The sequence below is a fragment of the Gastrolobium bilobum genome, unplaced genomic scaffold (genome assembly GCF_033153095.1).
Source record: "Gastrolobium bilobum isolate Gb01-03AN ecotype WA unplaced genomic scaffold, APGP_CSIRO_Gbil_v1 utg23824, whole genome shotgun sequence".
NCBI classification, from domain to species: Eukaryota; Viridiplantae; Streptophyta; class Magnoliopsida; order Fabales; family Fabaceae; genus Gastrolobium; species Gastrolobium bilobum.
In genome coordinates, this window is record NW_026897584.1 from 63,643 (window position 1) to 85,315 (window position 21,673).

The following is a 21,673-nucleotide window of genomic DNA, read 5'->3' on the forward strand; positions in this document are numbered from 1 at the left end:
TTTTGACACAAGCCAAGCTATATAAGGTTAGTCAAATTGTCACTTTGATTACGTAACTAGCACTCTCAATTTGAAATTGCGTGAACAGTTATTAAAATTAAAAAAAAAAGTATTTATATGAAATTACATATTTCAATCTGTAAACAAATTGAAGAATATAATTATACGATGCAATAAACTAACAAATTATTTTGATTTTGCAACATTGATTTTGGTTAAAAATGAGTTTGAAGGGAAGTGGATTATGTTTGGTTTAACGTGCTTTTTGCAATGAGAATAAATATCCTAGCTACATATGTTTTTTAGAGCCATTTGTTTGGGCTTATAAAAATAATAATTTTTATGTCTTCTTTATTTTAAAAATATTTTTTACAAAAAGTCAAAGTTATTTATATTTTTATAAAAATATTTAATTTTTGAAAAAATATTTGACTTTTGACTTTTGACTTATGCTTTTTTTAAAAGTTAAAATTTTTAGCTTCTTAAAAAAACAAATTTTTGACTATTTTGTGACTTTTGTTTTTTTATAAGCATATATCTAAACAAATTTAAAGTGATAAATATTTTTTTTCCTAAAAAAAAATAACTTTTGGAGAGAGAAAAATCTATCCAAACGACCCCTTAATTTCTTCGACTTGTGCGCGCGAGGTTTGCGATCAGTAACTAACAAATAATTAATTAGTAAATACAAACTTTGCTTATGCAGAAACTGGAAGCAGCGTTTGGATTCGGATTATGTGCTTGATATAGACACAGCACACAAGCATATTGGAGACTGGAGAGAAAGCGACTTTAATGAATTCAGGATATGCCAAACATATGCTCTAGATCCTCAAACTGCAGGAAGCATATATACAAGAAGGTACGGGTGGAATTTCGGTATTAAACAGCAAGTGTTGCATTTGACTTTTTTCTTATCGACTATCAATATTAAAGTTGTTAAAACGGGCCAATTCGAAAAAAATGAGTTGGTTAAACAAAAAAAACGAGTCAGAAAACTCAACCTAACCCAACCTGAGTCGGGTTAGGGTTGACTCGCGGGTTTGTTCAAAATATGACTCGTGAGTTGGCTTGAAAAAATAGCTCGCGAGTTGGCTCGAAAATTGGCTTGCAGGTTGGCTCGTTTTCAGCTTATTTAAATAAACATGTAGTATTAATGCACCAGCCATGTGGCTTCCATAAACTTAAACAAAAGGTTACAAAATAAGAAATAAAAGCAAAATATTTTAGTTTCTAATTTTTCTCACAACAAATTTACACGAACATCAATAAATAATCAGAACCACTTACTACCAAGTGGATTTTATATATTATATTTTGTATTATTTTTTTAAAAAAAACCTCAACCTGCGAGCTGGCTCGTTTGACTCGCGAGTTGCTCAATTTTTTTCGAGTTGGCTCAGGCTGGGTACATTCGGGTTGACAGCTCGTTTTTGTCAACGCAACCCAGCTCATTTTTTACGGATTACGAGCCAAGCCAATGGGTTGGCTCGTTTTTGCCATCCCTAATCAATATTGTTCTTTTCCTTTAAAATGAAACTTGCATAACTAAGTCATAGAGGCAGAATAAAATTTGTATTATTATTTATTTACTCGTCCATACTGACAGGTGTCTTTGCATGGACGGCTTGATAATAGGATTTAATCTTTTAGAGGTTGTTTCGCCTATACGGTCACATTTGGGATGGTGAAATAGTAATTAAAGAGTTCGCCAAACAAAAAACAGAAATAGTAATTAAAGATGAAAAATAAATAATTGTTATTAGTTTTTGTTTTAACTAGGAAATATAATTGAAAATACTTTAAAAATAGTCTAAATTAATAATGTGTGAAAATTGTAGAAACTTATTTCTGTTATATATATATATATATATATATATATATATATATATATATATATATATATATATATATATATATATATATATATGTTTTGTCATATTAATAGAATAAGAAGGTGAGAATGAAACCCGTAATCATATAGAAACTTATCAAACACAATAATTTAAGTTATTAAGTGAAAATTATATTAATAATTTTATATTATATTTTCTAATAATTTTAAAATGATTACTTTATGTTAATTATGTAATCATAATGTATTAATATATTAAAATTATAACTTAGACTATATAAAATACAAAACTAAGTTTAATATATATATATATATATATATATATTTATATATATATATATATTTATATATATATAGGACTTATCGTTTCTCAAGTTGTCAGAGATAACGTTATCTCCGGCTACTAAATCATAACCATGCAAAACTGGATCAATGATAATAAACAAAGAGAAAGAAAAAAAGAATCATAACCATTCAAAGGTGAATCAATTAATATAAGAAAATAAATAAACAAAACGACGTAGTTTTGGGGTAGCCGGAGATAAATTTATCTCCAGTTGCTGGCGATATATATATATATATATATATATATATATATATATATATATATATATATATAGGGATAGAATCAACTTACGCTAGTGTAAGAATGACCCTCCCGTAGACGTAACTCTCGTAACCACTCTCTCATCAGTCGGCAAACCCAATATAGCTGCAACATCTTGCAACGTGATGGCCATCTCGCCCTGGGTCATGTGGAAGGTATGTGTCTCTGGACCATGGTAGTTAAAATCGGGATTTAAATCTTAAAATCCCGAATTTAACGATTTATTTTTGCTAAAACGATTTTGATTTCACTTAAAATCGTTTCCAATATAAAATCCCGATTTAGACATTTACTTAAGTCCCGATTTTAACTATTGGAACGATGTTAAGCAAGTTCGAAAAATTGTTGAATATAACATTGTTGATGTTTCATCCGAAGATGAATGGATTGTGGAAAATGAATGAACTTTATCTCGTGAGAAAAGTTTAGATGACGACAATTTTGAATGATGTAGTTGAAGATCACGTGGAACAGAATGTCTTCGATGATAATAACTTGAATGATTATTAGCTTAGACCCTTAGAGTGTGACAATTGTATGCAAATGTATAAGAATGGTGGCAGGTAGTCTATTTTTCTTAATTTTTTATTATACATAAGCATATGTATATAAAAATTTAATTTTAGAGTGCAGGTAAAATTTATGATTTGTATTACGATTTTACGATTTACGATTTTTTATTCCCTTTTTAATTTTAGGTAAAATCCTGATTTTGACTACCTTGCTCTGGACTCCACCTCTCCACCATAGCACTGATCAGTATGGGATCAATCTGAAATAAATGCAGACAAACTATAAAAATAAACGATACTATAAAGTAAGTTTTTCACATTTATTATTAAATTAAAATATTAATCACTGGTACTTTCTTATATGCGTACCTGAATATGTCGCATGCGTGCGACATGTAGGAAGCCAGCTTGTGACAGGTAGTCTTCCATAATGTCAGGAATAGTTTCAGGAGATGGCCCCCTGCATCTTACCGCGTCTAGTCTTGCACTGGCGACACCTCTCCTCGTTCCACACAACATGTGAAACATGTGTGCAGTGGCGGACCCAGGAAAAAAATTTTATGTCCGCACAATCAGTGGCGGGGGTTCGGGGGAAGCGCCCCCGAATTTTTTTTTTTATATAAAAGTTTAAATCAATGTTTGAACCCGCTCATAATCTAGTTGCTTCCATAACAAGCTGCAGACAATAGTTTGACCAATTATTTTCCCCCTAAATCTTATCAATCCTTCAAAACAAATATGAGAATATACTCCAGTACATCCATACATCATCATTCTATTTTGGGATATGTTATTTTACCTAACATTTTTCTGCCTACCTTTGCCTACCACTCTCCAATACCGTTTGATCAAAAACTCAAGAAGAGAGAAAAAGATAAATGTTAGTTAAGATTCTGATCTAACGGTGTTGGAGGGTGGTAGGTAGAGGTAGGCAAAAAAATGGTAAGTAGAATAACCTATCCCTTCTATTTTATAGTGGTGAATAAAAAAGTTAACACTACCTGTACAGAAGTAAAACAAAATCACAGTGAAGGTCTCGTCTCTAGATATTAACTTATTTGAGAATGTCAGACCTACAATCAATCATCTCTTTTTATAAAAATAAAAAAGGAAACAAAGGATGAAGAGAACGTGGAAATGAGTAGTGACAAGGGAGGAAGAATAAGTTTTCTTTCTAATCAATGTGCGTTGTTGCGTTGTTTTAATCATCTCCGTACGTTGTTACGTTGCTAACTAATATAAGAATAAATATCCTTTTTGGTCCCTAAAAAAAATTTGGTCCTCACTTTAGTCCATTATAAAAAAAAAAAATTAGTCACATGATCCCTATGGACCCACTTTGGTCTTTTTGTGGGACTAGTGTAGGTCTTTTTTGAATTTGTGATGGACCACGATTTTAATTAAATTGATCTACTTTAAATTTTTTAAGGACCTCGAGACTAATTTTTTTTGTAAAGGACTAAATTGAGAATCATGTTTTTTGTTAGGGACTTAAAAAATTATTTACTCCTAATATATATATTGAATCAAGAGACAAATAACAATCTACAAAAAAAAAAAAAAAAAATTAAAATCAAAAAGTTTATGACCGCACTTGCGGGCATTTGCCCGCAAGTGGGTCCGCCAATGCATGTGTGTGCCTCCGAAGTACATCCCACCTGTATGGTCCTGGAAGCACGTGTGTCCTAGGATCCAGTGGCTCGGGATGAGCCTCAGTATCGGATGTAGACTGAGGTGACTCGGATGATGACGAGTCAGCCATAATAGTGTATTATACACAATTACAAATTAATTGGTATCATTAATATATTCAAAAGTCACTGCGTTAATTACATGTGCCACAAAATATAATAAATTACATGTGTACAATATTCCTAGGTCACTGCCAATTATTATAGGTCTGAAACATATTATTCTTAAGTCACTAATATATTCCTAGGTTTTAAGATACTACTTTAACATATTCTTACATCACTATAATAACAATTATATACGCAAGTCCATAAATTACTATTATAACATGTATAATACAATATTTAAAAAATTGATAAACCAGATATAAAGACTTACTTGTCCGACAGGGCTTCGCTGTGCGAAATTCTCTACAAATAATCTAGAGAGAAATCAAAGCAACTTCAGAAAGAAGGTGTGAAAAGGAAAAGTGAAAATTTGGAGGTTTATATAGGCCAGGGCATTCTCGCAAATTGTTTCCAAACTACCATCTATCTGTAATTATTTATTAAAATAGTAATATTTTATTTTTTTTGCCAACTATGACTATCTATATGATAAAAATTTAAGAAAAGGAAAGAGAAGATGAAAGAATTTTTTTGTCAAAATAATTCTATTTAAAACTTTTAAGAGAGAAATTATCAAAATATAACTAAAGTTGAGTCAGAAAACTATATTTAAAAAAATTGACTTAAAAAATAGGGTTTTATAAGAGTTATGTTGTAGGAAAAGTGATTGTGTAATGTTATAGAGATTCGTTTTGCGTGCCGTAATTTTTTATTTTTTTTGCTTCAAAAAGTGTGAGCCCCACAAAATGTCGTGTGTGTAAGAAACTTTCTTGTGTCATGTTAAATGATAAATGCAAACCCCTAAAAAATATGCTCAAAATATCAAAATAAATATAATAACTTGTACGTATATAAAGTTAAAGTATACATAAATATTATTTATAATGAATAATACAAAAAAGGAAAAAGTTCACCAATGACCCTGTGATTTACTCCAAAATTATTTATGCCCCTATGATTATTTTTTATCACGTATGCTCATGTAGTTTGTAAAAGGATATGTTTTTTTATCATATAGCCCATGTGGTTTTTTTATTTTTTACAAATCACAAGGGCACATGTGATAAAAAAAAATCACATAGGCATAGATGATTCTGGAGTAAACCATAAGAATATTGGTGAACTTTTCCATACAAAAAATTAATTCAATTAATTTATTAGAAACAAACTTACAAGAGTCTTTTTATTATGTGTTATAAGATTATAAATGTTTTTATATTAATTTATTCAAAATAAAAATTGTCCGATACATTTTTTGTTTAAATATTTTAGGGGAAGGATATTGTGACAACTGAGTTGTGTTACTACCAAGTGACTACCAATTAATCTCACCGTTAGATCGATTATGTTGATCCAACGGTTATATTTATTTCCATCTTTGTATGGTCATGGTTTCCCAAATTTAATATTTTATATTTATTTTCACCTTTTTTTTTTTGTAAATTATTTATTTTCACCTTTTATGGTTATGATTTCCCATATTTAATGCTTTCACTTTAAATATGGGAAATCATAACCATACAAATATAGAAATAAATATAACCGTTGGATCAACATAATCGATCTAACGGTGAGATTAATTGCTAGTCACTTGGTAGTAACACAACTTGATTGTCACAATATCCTTCCCCAATATTTTAATCGCAAATTTTCCTTAATGTTATTAATTAAGATATATATATTAACCATTTGTTCATCAAATACAAAAACTCAGTTATTAAAAATATAAAATTTAGAAAAGAAAAAAAAAACCGTTCAACACGCGCTTAACCTAACTTTGACTTTTACTGTGTAATCCGCAAAAAAAAAAAAAAAAAAAAAAAAATTGAAATAATAGCACGGGTTAATGTATATATAAATAGCCGTCCTATAGGTACAAACAAATAGAAAATGGAGTGTGATAAAACCAGAGTATTATCTATGTCGTTAGATGCATGTACCGTAATGCTGCGGGGACATCATAATCAAACATTTTTATATATGATATATCAAAAAACTAAAACATGTTCAATATATACTTCTATATTATATCCTAGCTAGTTATCCTTTTCGAGCTTTTAATTCCTTTTCCTCGAAGCGCAAACCCAAGACATGAACATGTTAGCCCATAGACATGTTTTGCTGTATACAAATTGCTCCCATTTTATTGAGCATGTGAGTCTGGATTCCTTGGAGGATAAGCAGATGAAAAGCATAGAGCTTTTAGCTAGAAGCCAATGAATAGATACAAATCTAACCCCTTTTTCGAATTGAGAAAGACGTGCCAAGCACAAATGGACAACAACCTCTGGAAGGATAAACTTTTTAACATTGATACATGAGAAAATAAGGAGACAATAAAGTAGTCCTCTTATACACATAGGTAGCTATATAGTATAGCCTTCAAAAAGAGATATTAGTGCATACAATAGAACAGGGCTAGTAAGAGCAATTTAAGGAGACATGATGCAACTACTAAAATCCAAACCTTCTTTTTGCCTTCTAGTACTGATGCTTGCCTGTGCAAGAATGAGATAATTTAGCAATGGTCAAGTCCTTTCAATTGCCTTTTATGCAGATTAAGTGCTATATGTTTGTCTTTTTCTAGCTTTAGAGAATGATGACCAGCCAATGCCACTGTTTATTATTCCAAAACGGTTCCTTCAACTTAATTGGATTAATTATACAAACACACACACACGGCATTTTATGTGTCAGCCAGTATCGATTAACAATTAAATACTAATTCTCTAAATCTCTTTCCCTTATCCATTCTATTTTATATCTCTGTTCTGGCTAAGCTAGATACATGTTCCCAACAAAATAAGGCAGTGACAGTGACCGTCCTTATCAACATTTAGGTTATGATATAACAAGTAATTGATCTTATTATTTTCTTAATAAACTCAAAGTATAAATTTTTTAAACTAAAATACTCAATATTACGCATACTAAGCTTCTTCTTGGAAAATGAGATTGTTGGAGAAGCTTGCATCAAAGCAAAGAATATAGTGTCTTTATTATTATTTTGATATTATCTTGTGGGTTGCAACACCTAATTTATACTTTAGGAATTAATTGAAGTAGGTAGAGGGCAGGCAAAGTGATTGGGCAGAAGTCGTAAAAGGAAGGATATAAAGAATCAAACAGAAGTAGTGTCAGTGCATGTGATACAAGTATGGCCACTAGCTAGTGAAGGTTTGGCATGGGATGAAATAGAAGGTAGAGAAGATAGAGAGACAAAGAAAAGGGAACGAACGAAGTGAAACAGAAGCCCGTGAAGGGAGTGAAAGACAGACATGTATTATGCATATCTATGTACGTATGTGCCTCATTCATTGGCAGTAGCTGATCCTGACATGACTCAGTCACTGATATTATTTCTGATTGGGACCATCCTCTGTTACTGCTCACTGGTTCAGTTCCCACATCCTTTCCCATGCAAACTTTGACAGTCTCATGATGGATATGTTTAGCTTCTGTGATTCGTACACCAGCCAATCCCTTTCAGCAACTTCGGTGATTATGATTTGTACCACATTCACAAGTCTAGTGTGCATTCCGAGAGCTTTCCATTTGCAATGGTAGGTAGATATTGAGAAGGGAGGGAGATCGACCATTTTGTCACCTTTGAACAAAAAAAAATTACCAGACTGTCACGTCAACAGTAAATTTTGTCCAAATGTCACGCGGCATAATTCGCAAAACAGTGTAGCGAATTATGTATGCAAGTAATTCGCTACACAGTGTAGCGAAATATGCCACGTCAGAACCAAAAATGCCACATGTCAAATTTTGCAAAATTTGCTACCCTATGTAGCGAATTTTGCAAAATTTGACATGTGGCATTTTTGGTTCTGTGCGTTCTGACGTGGCATATTTCACTACACTGTGTAGCGAATTACTTGCATGCATAATTCACTACATTGTGTAGCGAATTATACCGCGTGGCATTTTGGAAAAATTTACTGTTAGCGTGACAGTCTGGTAATTTTTTTGTCCAAACGTGACACTTTGGTCACTGTTCCGAGAAGGGATGTCACTTGAACTCAAACACCATGAAATGGAAACATATAGAGTTGAAACTTGAAAGCATCAATGCTAAAATATAATATATTTTTTAAATGGAGAATGTTATATTTATAAATTTTTTGTTTATAAACTACACTAAGTATAACTGGTCATACTTCAATCAAAAGTGTATGACCGGTCATACTTAGTGTAATTTGTAAAAAAAATTGTAAATGAATTCTTCTTCTTTTTAAATTACATCGGTCATTAATTTAGTAAACTAATATGTTTTGTCATTTATTGATTCAACTATGATTGAATATTAATTGAAGTTGAACTATTTGAGGGTGAGATTAGGTCTTTTCCGTGACTAGTCTTGGGCGAAGGCCTTGATAGGGAGATTGTGTTAAGAGCACTGTACTCTCTTGAGTATTTTTAAATCAGTGTGTTGAAAATGCATTTTTAGTGGCTGAAGAGTTATAGGTGACAAATATTCCTTAACGATTTAAGCTGAAAACTGTGTTGGAAAGTACAAAAATGCTGTAGCAGGTTTGGTTGATTAGGAAAGCTGTTGTGGCGGGTATGATCAGTTCATGAAATCAAAGTTATCAAGCTGATTAGGAAAGTACAAAAATTCATTTAATATCTTTATAATTCAAACAACATATAATGCTTTCTTGAGGGAAAAATTGGGCTTTTTGATCTTAGTAGGTTGATTTTGATAAGGTTTTACCGGAATAATTTCTTGATCAAAAGTATTACTTATATAATGCATAACAACGTGGTATCATGGGAATCACGTTAAGACGTGACACTTTAGCAACCGCGTCCTTTGTATTTGTTCCTGATGACTGGAACGTAATACCCTGGCAATCACGTCCTATTTCCAAGACTACTGGAACGTGATACCTTGGCAATCACGTCATATTCCCAAGACACGGTACACTCTCAGCCGCGTGTCAGTGCGTCTCATCCCAAAAAGAATTCAACAGGAAGCGGTAGTGTATAAGTCGCGTTCCAGGTTACAAGTCAAGTCAGAGTCAAACATATATATATATATATTTCACCTAAAATTTAGACATATTGATATATTCACGGTAAAAGAGTTCCAAAAATCCAATAAAAGCAACAAGTTATTCACTTACACACTCACTCATACGAAAGCCCTTTGGGTTTGAAGTATGAATTTTGCATAGATTCTATTTTTTTTGTTTACCTTAATATAAATCATTAAAAAAAACTCTCACTCATCACGTTAAAATTTTGGATTAAATTGTTTCTTTCACATATTGGAAATCGGGAAAGCAGACCAAACACAAAATAGGGGTATAAGATTGGGTACTATTTGATTTATTGGATTTTATGAACTCTTTTACAATGAATATATCAATATGCCTACATTTTAGGTGAAACATATATATGTGCTTGACTCCGACTTGACTTGTAACTTGGAAAGCGGCATATACACTACCGCTTTCTATTGAATTTTTTTTTGGGATGAGACGCACTGACACGCGGCTGAGAGTGTACCGCGTCTTGGGAATAGGACGTGATTGCCAGGGTATCACGTTCCAGTAGTCTTGGGAATAGGACGTGATTGTCAGGGTATCACGTTCCAGTCGTCAGGAACAAATGCAAAGAACGCGGTTGCTAAAGTGCCACGTCCTAACGTGATTCCCATGATATCGCGTCGTTATGCATTATATAGGTAATACTTTTGATCAAGAAATTATTCCGGTAAAACCTTATAAAAATCAACCTACTAAGGTCAAAAAGCCGAAAAATTGTATTTGTTTTGAGGGAAAAATGTTTGTCATTTTAAATGACAGAAAGTTATGTCATTTTAAGAGAGATACAGACACGGAAAATTTGAATTTTAAATTAAAAAAACCACCAACTTTCTCTCTCCCATGATTTCTGTTTTTCTGTGTCTATCTCTCTCCTAAAATGACATAATTTATCTCATAAAATGACATAATTTATGTCATTTAAAATAACAAACACCAAACCCTTCTTTTAAAGGAAATGCAATTCTATTAAACAGTTAGGTTATTCGCAACTTCATTTAAAACTGTGCATCTCTGGTTAATCAGAACTTTTTAATGATTTATTTTTGGGAAATATGTCTCTTCAGCAGTCACATGTTCCGTGCAGCAGTCACATGTTTTTTAAGATACGGAACAGTATCCTGAAAAGCATATGTCAATTGCAGATAATTTGTCTACAGCAACAGGAATTAATAGAACCCTTTACTTTTTCAAGAAAACTTGCAATTTTTTAAAGGTTGAATATTCTCAATCAATGAGATTTTTTTTAATATTATTCATTGATTTATCGATTACTCGATTAATCTAATTCAAGTCTGTGGACTATATGAGCGGTAAAATTCTCTCTACCAAAATTCAACACAGTTACGTATCAAAGAACTCGAACTCGAGAACACCATTTAAGTTGGAATAACTCTTTACTCGTTGGTACTCGGTAACCAAAAAGAGTTTTTAATTTTGGGTTTTATTTTTTTTTATTTTTTTCAGTTCCATAAACGACAGACAGAACGTAGCAATGGCCTAATTTTATAAACTCGAAATGGCAAGAGTCCAAGACACAAGGCTCCATTCACCAACTATAAATACGATGCTAGTAACAAAGTACTCTCACTTTAAACATTCACAAGAGAGGAAGAGATAGAGATAGAGAGACTGGTACACAGAGGAGATGGCTTGCAAGGTGCACAAAAGGATATCACGGCGCAGAAAACTTCACATTCTGCGAGTCCTTACCAACAACAACAATTCTGTAAAGCAATCTAACTTCTCCTATTACCAATTTCTTTACCCTCATTTCACAAACATATAACTTTATTTCTTCATGCACTGAAGTTGCTGGTTTATTTTGAAGGCCAAGAGTATTGTTCAATACATATACAAGCTAAAGGTCATGCTGGAAAATATCAAAAGAGAGTATGAAAACCTACTAGCCACACGAAGAGAGTACCTTAGCCTATTGAACCATGTCAAATACAACAAGGTCTGCTTATTCTCTTACCCTTTTCTCAGAGGCATATAGAAATGAAAATCCTAGCAAAAATAACATGATATTGATATGTATGTTTAATGTTCCAAAAATTTTAACAGGATGTGAAAATAGAGAAGATAAGGACAGGAACTTTTGTGGTGAGGGTCTCCTGTGAGAAAGGAGGAGACAAGTTGGTTGCTATTTTAGAAGCTTTTGATGAAATGTGTCTTGATGTTCAGCAAGCGAATGTTTCATGTGAAAATGGTTTTTCTTTGGAAGCCATTGCTGTTGCTGAGGATCAAACTCTGGATGTAAGAGATGTAACTGAAGCGCTTCTAAAAGCTATTGGAAAGCAGAGTGGTGAAAAGGACTCGCAAAAGCTTGACAACTGCTGTAATTTGTGACTTTTTTTTAAGTACTTTAAATTTGTTCTACATGTTCTTGTGTCCCTCGAACTAGTCAATTCCAATTTCACGTTCCTCTCTTTTTTTTTTTCTACAAGTTCCTCTTTTATATGTATAATATTGCTGACATGGGAAGCAAAAATAAGGCTTCGAATTTTTTATGCTTGTTTTCGGCTTCAATATGAAGAATATATAATCCTCTTCCGATTTTAAAATGTTGATTCCCAACTAACATATAGGCGATGAATTTGATACAATATAGGAAATTGAATCGTTGAATTACCTTTTTGGCTTTTGCCTTGTGATGTATATAAGCCACATAAAAAATTCCTTGACACTATTGATCATGAATTAGTGTTCATAATTCAATTTTCATATACTAACTTGGAAAAAAATATAATTAGATGTCTGATAGCTTCCCCTGTAAATTACTTCTGATATGAAACGCAAGGATATTAGACTAAAATTCTCCTCACAAAATCAATATTGAGAGTTGTTTCAAAATTGATTGAGGGCCCCTTTAGATATACTCTTATTATGAAAGGATTTCTTATGCATTGTTTTTTTGGAAGAATTTTTTTTTCCCTAAAATGAAAACTATTTTACGATTGAATGCAATATTTAGAAATTATTTTTAAGTAAAAAAATAAAAAGGTCTGGTGCAATAATATGTTACTCCTACTCGGATCTAGATTTTCTCAGGTGAAAAAAAAAATTACATGATCATGTAGGAAATCATAACCATATAAAGGTGGATGAGTGGTAATAAAAGAAAAGATAAAAAAATATATTGAAATAAGTAGTTAACAAATCATAACTGTTGATTTACCTTTGTATAATTATGATCTTTTCACATGATCATATCATGTTCTTTTTTCACATGAGAGGATTCATTTTTTACTTTTTAGTGACTTTTATTTTTTTTTAGTTAAGATTTAAATACGTAATAAATTGAAAAGCACATTTAAAAAAAAACAAAACGAACTTCACTTTTTTTTTCTCTCACCTAAGATATAAAATATAAAAAAAAAAACTATTTAACAAACGCCTGCTTGTTGATGGAATGATTTCATACTTTCAAAATTTTCCACAATTCGATTCAAAAAATGGGATAACAAAAATCACATTGACAAATCACTATTTATAACCAATCTTGGCAAAACAAAAGCATGATTTCAAAAGGGAAAAGTATGTTTTTTTTAAAGGACATAAACTTATGTCCTTTTAAGAGAGATATAGATATAAAAATGTAGGACTTATATTTTTATTTTTTTAGTGGGAGTCACACTTCTTTGTGTATATTTCTCTCTTAAAAGAACTTAAATTTGTATCCTTTAAGAAGTAACATATTTTTCCCATTTAAAAAGGGAAAATAATTTGTGATTTTGCAGGACACAAGTTGTGTGTCCGTTTAGATACTTATAATTATATATTTCGATAATACATAGTTATAATATTAAAATTATACTTTTTTTAACTTTCCGCATCAGCTGGCACCTTCTAAGGAAAGAAAAAAAGTATAACTTTAATATTATAGCTATATACTACCCAAAATACATAGTTATAAACTATTAAGCACCAACACTTCAAAAATCCTGACGTGTCGTATCCGACACTTTTCGACACTCCGACACTCCAACACACGTTATAGAAATTCAAAAAAAGGTTCAAAGGTTGCATTGCATTGAGTTTTTAGTTTTAACTATTAGATTTGTTGGATTACGATTACCATTTTATTGAGTTTAATATAAATATTTAGGATATCTTATGTTTCTTTGCAAAATTTATGAATATTATAAGTTTAGTTTTATTTATTGTTAAATATTGAATATTAAATATAATACACACTATATAAATTAAAAATATTATTTAATATCAAAATGTGTCTTAACGTGTCGAAATCTAACATTTTTTAGAATTAACGTATCGGAGTGTCGTGTCGTGTCGTATCACGTGTCCCGTGTCAGTATCGGTGCTACATAGGTTATAAACAACTAAAATAATACAACTTAGTCCTTTATAATGACAAACCATTTTTCCTTTAAAAAATCCTATTTAATTCACATTTTAACAAATAAAATTCTAAAGTTACTAGCTATGTAATTTACATTAAATGAAATTAATGTAATAGTATTAAAAAAATTTAATTTTTTTTTACAACTATTCTATCAATAATTATTTTTAAATTTATATAATGGAACTAATTTCGATTAAGTTGAAGCCTTTAGGCAATTTAATTTTTTTAATAAAAACCTTTCAGCTGGGGAGTATGCACAGTCCATTTATCAAGTGTATCATCCTGGGATTAAGGCCCGATTGGATGGGGCTATAAAAAAATAATTTTTATGTCTTACTTATTTTAAAAATATTTTTTTTATAAGAGATAAAGCTATTTACATTTTAAAAAAAATAAATAAAAATATTTGACTTTTTCTTTCTGTTTTTTTCTGAAGGTAAAATATTTAACTTAAAAAAATAGATTTTGAATTTTTTTGTGACTTCTGCTTTTTTAAAAGCAGACATTCAAACGGACTTTATAATACAAGTTTTTTTTTTTGGAAAAAAGTAGCTTTTGGCGAAAAAAACTCATCCAAACGGAAGAATTATTTTATTAGTGATGCATAAAAATTATGAAAAAACACTTTCTCCTTCAACTGTAGAATTGTTTTCTTCGATTATTGAAACATTGTTTTACGTGTAATTTTTTTTGTTTATGGTGGGGCCCACTCAAATTGTGTGTGAAGGAACTTTGCAATTCTCCTATTAAATGAGAAATGCAAAACCCTAAAAATTATCTCAAATCAACTTTATGGTTAATTAAAAGGGAAATATATTTGTCATGTTGTATGAGATAATTTTGTCTCATACAACACAAAAAAATTAGGTGAGACCCATTAAAAAGAAGAGAGAAAAAAATTGATGGGCCCTATCTACTTTTTGCGCGTGCGTGAAATCAGTGTTAATAAAACTGGATCGAGCCGAGCGGGTTGACCTGGGAACGATAAACTGGTCATATAACCGGTCCGGTTAAAGCAACGGACTGGCCATGCTTCATAACCGGTGCGACCCGGTCCGACCCGGTCGGTTTTCATGAAAATCAGTGACCAATCGGTTAACCGGTGACCTGGCCCGATACCAAAAATAAAATTCTCGGTTAACCGGTGACCTGGCCCGATACCAAAAATAAAATTCCAAATTTTATTAATTTTTTAATGTAAATTATAAAATTACTTATTATTACCGAGTCATGCGGTTGAATACCCACTGGTTAAACCAACGACCTAGTGACTCAATACCTCGATTGGGTCAATGACCGAGCCGATTTTAATAACATTGCGTGAAATAATTTTGTCTCATATAATATGAGAGACATATTTTCCTAATTAAAACTAGGAGGGTGTTGGGTAGGAGGATAAAATTTAAAATCCTTGGAAACTTAAATTGGGATTCCAATATACTCATGTTTGGTACAAGAAAGTGGGAAATTTTTCTAAATATTTTACTTTCCTGGTGTTTTAATTTGTGAAGAAAATTTCCAAGTAATAATACCATCTCAGATATGGTATTCTGAAAATATCTATGGTGGGAAAATATTTTCAAGTTTTTAGACGAAAATACCCTTTCCTCTTCTCTCTCTACTTGTTCCCAAATCTCTTCACCTCCATCCACCCTCTCCGGCCAAAGTTGTGAAGCTGTAAAATCAATCAATTGCAGACAAATTCGATTTGAAGTTAAAGAGGTGAATTTGGAGTTTTAGGAAAGGAAAAAATAAAAATGGTGTTTGGCATCAACAATAAAAATGGCGTTGCTGTTAATAGTTTTTTAATGCAGTTGCCATTTGCATTCCAATGTGGCTTTTGGTTGCCGGCATTTCCTGTGCGTGTGGACTGAGAGTGATAGATGGGTAAGTGAAGGAGGGGATTTGTGATGGACGTGTTTGGTAGAGGAGTTTGACAAATAAAGCAAGGCAATGGCTTTCCCCATGAATCTATGAAATCAGTGTAAAATCGGCTCCAAATCACTGTTTGAGAACACCTCCTTCGACCTGGTATAAGAAGAAAACTAGGGAAATGATCTTTTAGGCGCCAAAATGTTTACGCAATTGCCCCTCTCTATTTACCTCTCTCCTATAATACCCGTGCTCTATTCATGGTACGTGGAACCAAACAGATGGAAGGAGAAAGATCCATGGGTGATGCATGTGGTCGTAGACAAAGCTACCACTGATTTTCTGTATTTCTTTGTCTTTGTGATTACTTCGTTGTAGCATCCTTTGAGTGGAACATACATGCCGTGGGTGACTGCTCATTGAGGAAACGAAGGATAGTGTAGCTGAAGGAAAGACGAGTCACCTGCCAACTATTTTGGTCCGAGAGTTGTGTTCATCGTTTCTGTAAGTTGTGTTCATTTATGCGTGTTGTTCCCCTGTGTTTTTGAAATGGATTTGGTGTTGAGTGTTCCGGTAGCATTGGTTTTGTTATGTGTTCATGGTCAACTCCACTTTAGTTGGTTTATGTTTAGGCTTGAGGTTGTTGTTTTGGTAAATGAAAAAAACTTTAAAAAGGGGCATAGCAGAAAGGGTGCCTTTTATTTTGCTACCACTTTATTTCATGATGCTTTTGTTCATCTTCATTCATACATATTGATGTTCGATCTTTGTTATTCTTTCCTTTTCATACAGTATTTTGATTATTTTTTTGGGTTCAGCCTATCCATTTCACATACCCCTTTAAATTAAAGGTACAATTTCTTCTAATAAAGTGGTAATATGTAGACTCCATAGATTGTACTGTTGTTTGCTCACATATCTGTTTACACAAGTTTCTTTATCGGTTTACACATTTTGATTAAAAAATGCCTCTCTGCACAATCGGTTGATGTGTTTATGTGCTCCTACATGCTTTTGTTTGTCCAAACTGAATATCATGAAATGCATGAATTTTTTGTAAATCCATACAATTTGCATTTTGTTTTTCATTTCTGTGAATTTTTTTAATAAATCATTGATTGACTCAACCAAACAAGACACTCTAGCCATACTAGAATTGAGCTTTATGCCTCACAATCAACTTTTGCAACCACAACCACAACCACCACCTTGTGCATTAACCTTGATAAAGCTGCAATCTTTCAATGAGCATGCATCTCCATTTCTATTTTGTTTTCCTTTTGTTCTAAACACTTAGCAATTATTTGTCTTCAAACTTGCCATTTTCTAGTCTTATTTTTGGGCTATGAATGTTCTGTTTTGTGCCATTGTTACTATACTTTTTAGACATGTAATGCAAGCATAATTATGTTCACTACTTTCTTCTGCAGTTTTAAAATTTCCTTCTTAGAGGAATTATGCTTTTGGTAGTATGATAATATACATGTAGAGCCTGATTGCTTCCTTGCTGTGTACCTTTACAATGGATATATGGGATAGTTGGTGGGCTAAGTTGCAATTCATGTAGTTTCTGGGTTTGGTTAGTTTTTGGATTTCATTTGAAAAGTTTAGGACTTTATTCTCAAGAGCTTTCGATTTTGGTCACTTGTATTATTAAGGGCAGGATAGAAGAGGTTTCTCTTGTGTACCGAATACCACCACAACAATGCTAGTCCTTTTCGTTTATTTATTTTTTGCTTCCATCGAATTTTTTTTGATGAATTTTCCATGTACTTCCTATTTGTGGTCATATCAGAATGTCTCCACATTTGTATAACTCTTTTTATGTTGTTTATTTTGTTTAAGCTGAATTATGTTGTCGTTCTTTGTGTTAGATTGTGGCAATGAACAACGGAATGGAGATTAGTGCCATTGTTATACTCATCACTCATTTGCAACTTATGAATCATATGACAATGTTGTTAATGAGTTTGTGTGCTTTGTTGTTACGCGATATTATAAAAAATAGAAATCAAAGGAGGACAGTAACATGGGAGTTTTGTAGCAGGGGTAGGGTAAGGGAAGTAAATTTCCATAGAATCATACATTTAAGTGACACTGCTTGTATAGAGAATACAAGGATGGACATAAGGTGTTTTTTTAAATTGTGTGAGTTAGTCAAAACTGTTGGGGGACTTGAACCGACGAAGCATATGGGTGTGGAAGAGATGCTTGCAATATTTCTTCACATTTTGGCACATGATGTGAAGAATAGGATAATTAAAAGACAATTCATGAGGTCCGGTGAAACAATTAGCAGGCAGTTCACGAATGTGTTTTTGTCTGTCATTCGCTGTCATACAGTTTTACTGAAACGACCTGAGCCAGTCCCTCAAAACTCCACTGATGAAAAATGGAAGTGGTTCAAGGTAATGTTGTCTCTAATTTGTACTATTACAATATGTAGTTCTCGATGTTCAGTTGTATTCAATGCAAAACTGGTACTAATATATCTTTTTGTCTTAATTGTTAGGGTTGTTTGGGAGCTCTGGATGGTACACATATCAAGGTAAATCCTTTACAAGCCGATAAGGCTAGATACCGCACTCGGAAGGGAGAAATAGCAACCAATGTGCTTGGGGTTTGTTCACAAGATGCTCAGTTTATATATGTATTGCCTGGATGGGAAGGGTCAGCTGCAGATTCGAGGGTCTTAAGAGATGCCATATCTCGTAATAATGGTTTAAGGGTTCCAAAAGGTACCTCAAATATGTAACTTTAACTTTCCCTTTTTCATAATTTGTTCACTTGCTGAATTGTTAATAATTTATGTCTAATGTTTCTCTAATTTGTTGTGCCAGGTTTCTATTATTTGTGTGATGCTGGTTACATGAATGCGGAAGGCTTCCTTACACCTTATAGAGGTCAAAGATATCATCTCAGTGAGTGGAGACACGGGGCACAACCTACAACAGCCCAGGAGTTTTTTAACATGAAGCATTCTTCTGCAAGAAATGTCATTGAACGCTGTTTTGGGCTGTTGAAGGGTCGTTGGGCAATTGTTAGGTCGAAGTCATACTATCCGGTTAAAACACAAATCAAGATTATAACTGCATGTTGCTTGCTACATAACCATATCAGAAGAGAAATGGCCTATGACCCATTAGAGGAGCGTGAAGTGGATCTTCAACCGGTTCAAGACGATATGGGAGCGGAAATGATCACACACGTGGAGTCTTCCAATGCGTGGTCACAATTGAGGGACGTTATGGCCAGACAAATGTTTAACAACTGGAGGACACGTGTTTGATGTGGACTATGTAACAAGTCATAGTCCTAATTTTGTGTTTGTTAATGTTATGCATTACATTTGACTACAAACTTCGATCAGTCTACTATTTTGTTGTACTAATGTACGATGCTAGGTTATGAATCATCATCTTCGTAGTTGATTTACGTTAAAATATTCATGTGTGTTCCTCACAATCATGGCATGGTATATAGATGTTAGATTTATTTAACTGCAAGCTGATATATCTTTTTGGATCACAATTATTTGCATGTTTTTACATGTTTTCATATGACACAATTTTTTAGTTGGCAATTTAACATCATGGCTGAAGACAGCCAGCAGTCAAGCAAACGAGCTAATCATACGTGGACTGCCGAAGAAGATAAAGTGCTTGTGGAATGTCTCATTGACATAGGGTCGATTTACAAAGGAGAGAATGGTTTTAAACCTGGTTTTTCTGGAGCTATAAAGAAGCTCATGCATCAAAGGATACTTGGTTGTACCCTCAGAGGTATCCCTCATATCACATCCCGGGTTAAGTTGTTAAAAAAATAGTACAATGCGATCACTGAAATGATCGGGCCTAACAGTGGGAGTGGATTTGGATGGAATGATACAAAAAAAATGATAGAGGTGGAGAGGCAGATATTCGATGACTGGGTGAAGGTAATGTTGTTACTCTTATTTACTTATACTTGTATCATAAATAGTAAATTTCCTGGTCTATGGGCTTTAAATAATAATTTTAATTGCATCAAAAAAGTAACCTGGTTTGTTTATCATTGTTGCAGAGTCACCCCAATGGTAAGGGTCTGTTTAATAAACCATTTCCTCACTACGACCAATTAGGAGTTGTCTTCGGAAAAGATGTTGCATCTGGTCAAGGAGCAGAGGGGCCAACAGATACAATTCACGAAATGCAGCGAGATGGTGCTATGAATGCAGGGAGTGGGATCGCTTTTAACGATTACCTTGACATGACTGGAGACTATATCCCCACACCTTGTGGTGATACTACAATGCCCGATATCCCACAAGAGGAGGTGATGCCACCATCTCCTGTATCAACTGCAACTACAACGAGGGGTAAGAAACGTCAGAGAAGCGAAGACCCATTACTTGTGGAAGTTGTTGATGTCATGAAAGATCTTAGTCATAACTACAAGAAGTCAAATGATAGTATTGATAAGTTGACATCTTGCTTTCAACATCAAGCCGATGGTAGCCATAGGCGTATGTCAATTGTTACTGAACTGGAGAAATTTGAAGAATTGACAATGGGACAACAGGTTCATCTTGCTGTGCAATTGGGCAGGGATAGCAATCTCACAGATGTGTTCATGCAATGCAGTCACGAAAAACGAGTTGTTTTGGTGGCTGGATTGTTGGCTAATTATCAGTGACTGATACAGTTTCATTCTTTTTGGTTGTGCTATGGATAGATAGCCATATTTTGCTTATATCATAGTTTTATGCATCTACTGGTGGTTACTTTTTTGTGAAATATCTCCATAATGCTGTTAATATTAGAAGTCAGGTTCAACTCCACAATGTATATCCTATATGTACATGGTTCAGAAGTGTAGCTTATCGTCTTTTTGTGGTCACCAATATATGTTGCTGCTGAATACGAATGTTTATCATTGTCTGATGGTAAGCTGTCATTTCATAGGTCTATCACTTGCTTCGTGCATCTGTAAAGTTCATTTATTTCATGTCTAACTCAGGTTACTATACTTGCAGGATGAAGAAAGTTGCCAATGTCCAAGATTTAATCATATAACTGCTATGTATGACACCATGCCCACATGACCTGTATCTGTATTCGATGTTGTTCTAATATGTTTTGCTGGTTGTTTTCATATCTAACATGAACTATGCAAGACAGAAATATGACACTGTATATATATATGCAGGTTAGCCCAAGGAGGTGAAATTTGCATTTTCACCGAAATCATTGATGTGGACACACATATTTCTGATATAGGACAACCTCCTCTTGACAGAAAAAGCACAAGACCATGCGCCATGGAAAATATACCATTGGGTTTTCTTTTTAGGAGTACCAAGCTAGATGGAGAGAAACCTAAGTTGAGCTTAACAATACAGATACAAGTTGTAACCTAGTATAGACTTCGCCATTCATCAAGCTTATGTGTAATAGTATATAGTGGAGAATATGTTGTCTGATACAGCTGTTATGGAATGATTTGTTCCTTAATTGCATTTATGGGTCCTTAAGTTTGTGAACAATGTAAATTTGTTGCTATTTAATGAATAGAGCAGTCCACGGAATAGATCTTCATATACAGAATAATTTTACTCTGTTTA

General features: G+C 33.0%; 3 protein-coding genes across 3 annotated transcripts; all 3 read left to right on the forward strand.

Annotated features, from left to right (window-relative positions):
• Positions 1 to 11,478: 11,478 nt before the first annotated feature.
• Positions 11,479 to 12,182, forward strand: LOC133308298 (uncharacterized). Its single transcript, XM_061508911.1, has 3 exons — positions 11,479 to 11,559; positions 11,662 to 11,790; positions 11,898 to 12,182. Exons 1-3 carry the CDS (start codon positions 11,479 to 11,481, stop codon positions 12,180 to 12,182), a joined length of 495 nt encoding a protein of 164 aa, XP_061364895.1.
• A 6,081-nt stretch (positions 12,183 to 18,263) lies between these two features.
• On the forward strand, positions 18,264 to 19,360 carry LOC133308300 (protein ALP1-like). Its single transcript, XM_061508913.1, has 3 exons — positions 18,264 to 18,479; positions 18,584 to 18,809; positions 18,912 to 19,360. The coding sequence occupies exons 1-3, from the start codon at positions 18,264 to 18,266 to the stop codon at positions 19,358 to 19,360; spliced, it is 891 nt and encodes a 296-aa protein (XP_061364897.1).
• A 303-nt stretch (positions 19,361 to 19,663) lies between these two features.
• On the forward strand, positions 19,664 to 20,745 carry LOC133308301 (uncharacterized). The gene is made up of 3 exons (XM_061508914.1): positions 19,664 to 19,853; positions 19,974 to 20,008; positions 20,134 to 20,745. The coding sequence occupies exons 1-3, from the start codon at positions 19,664 to 19,666 to the stop codon at positions 20,743 to 20,745; spliced, it is 837 nt and encodes a 278-aa protein (XP_061364898.1).
• The last annotated feature ends 928 nt before the right edge of the window (positions 20,746 to 21,673 follow it).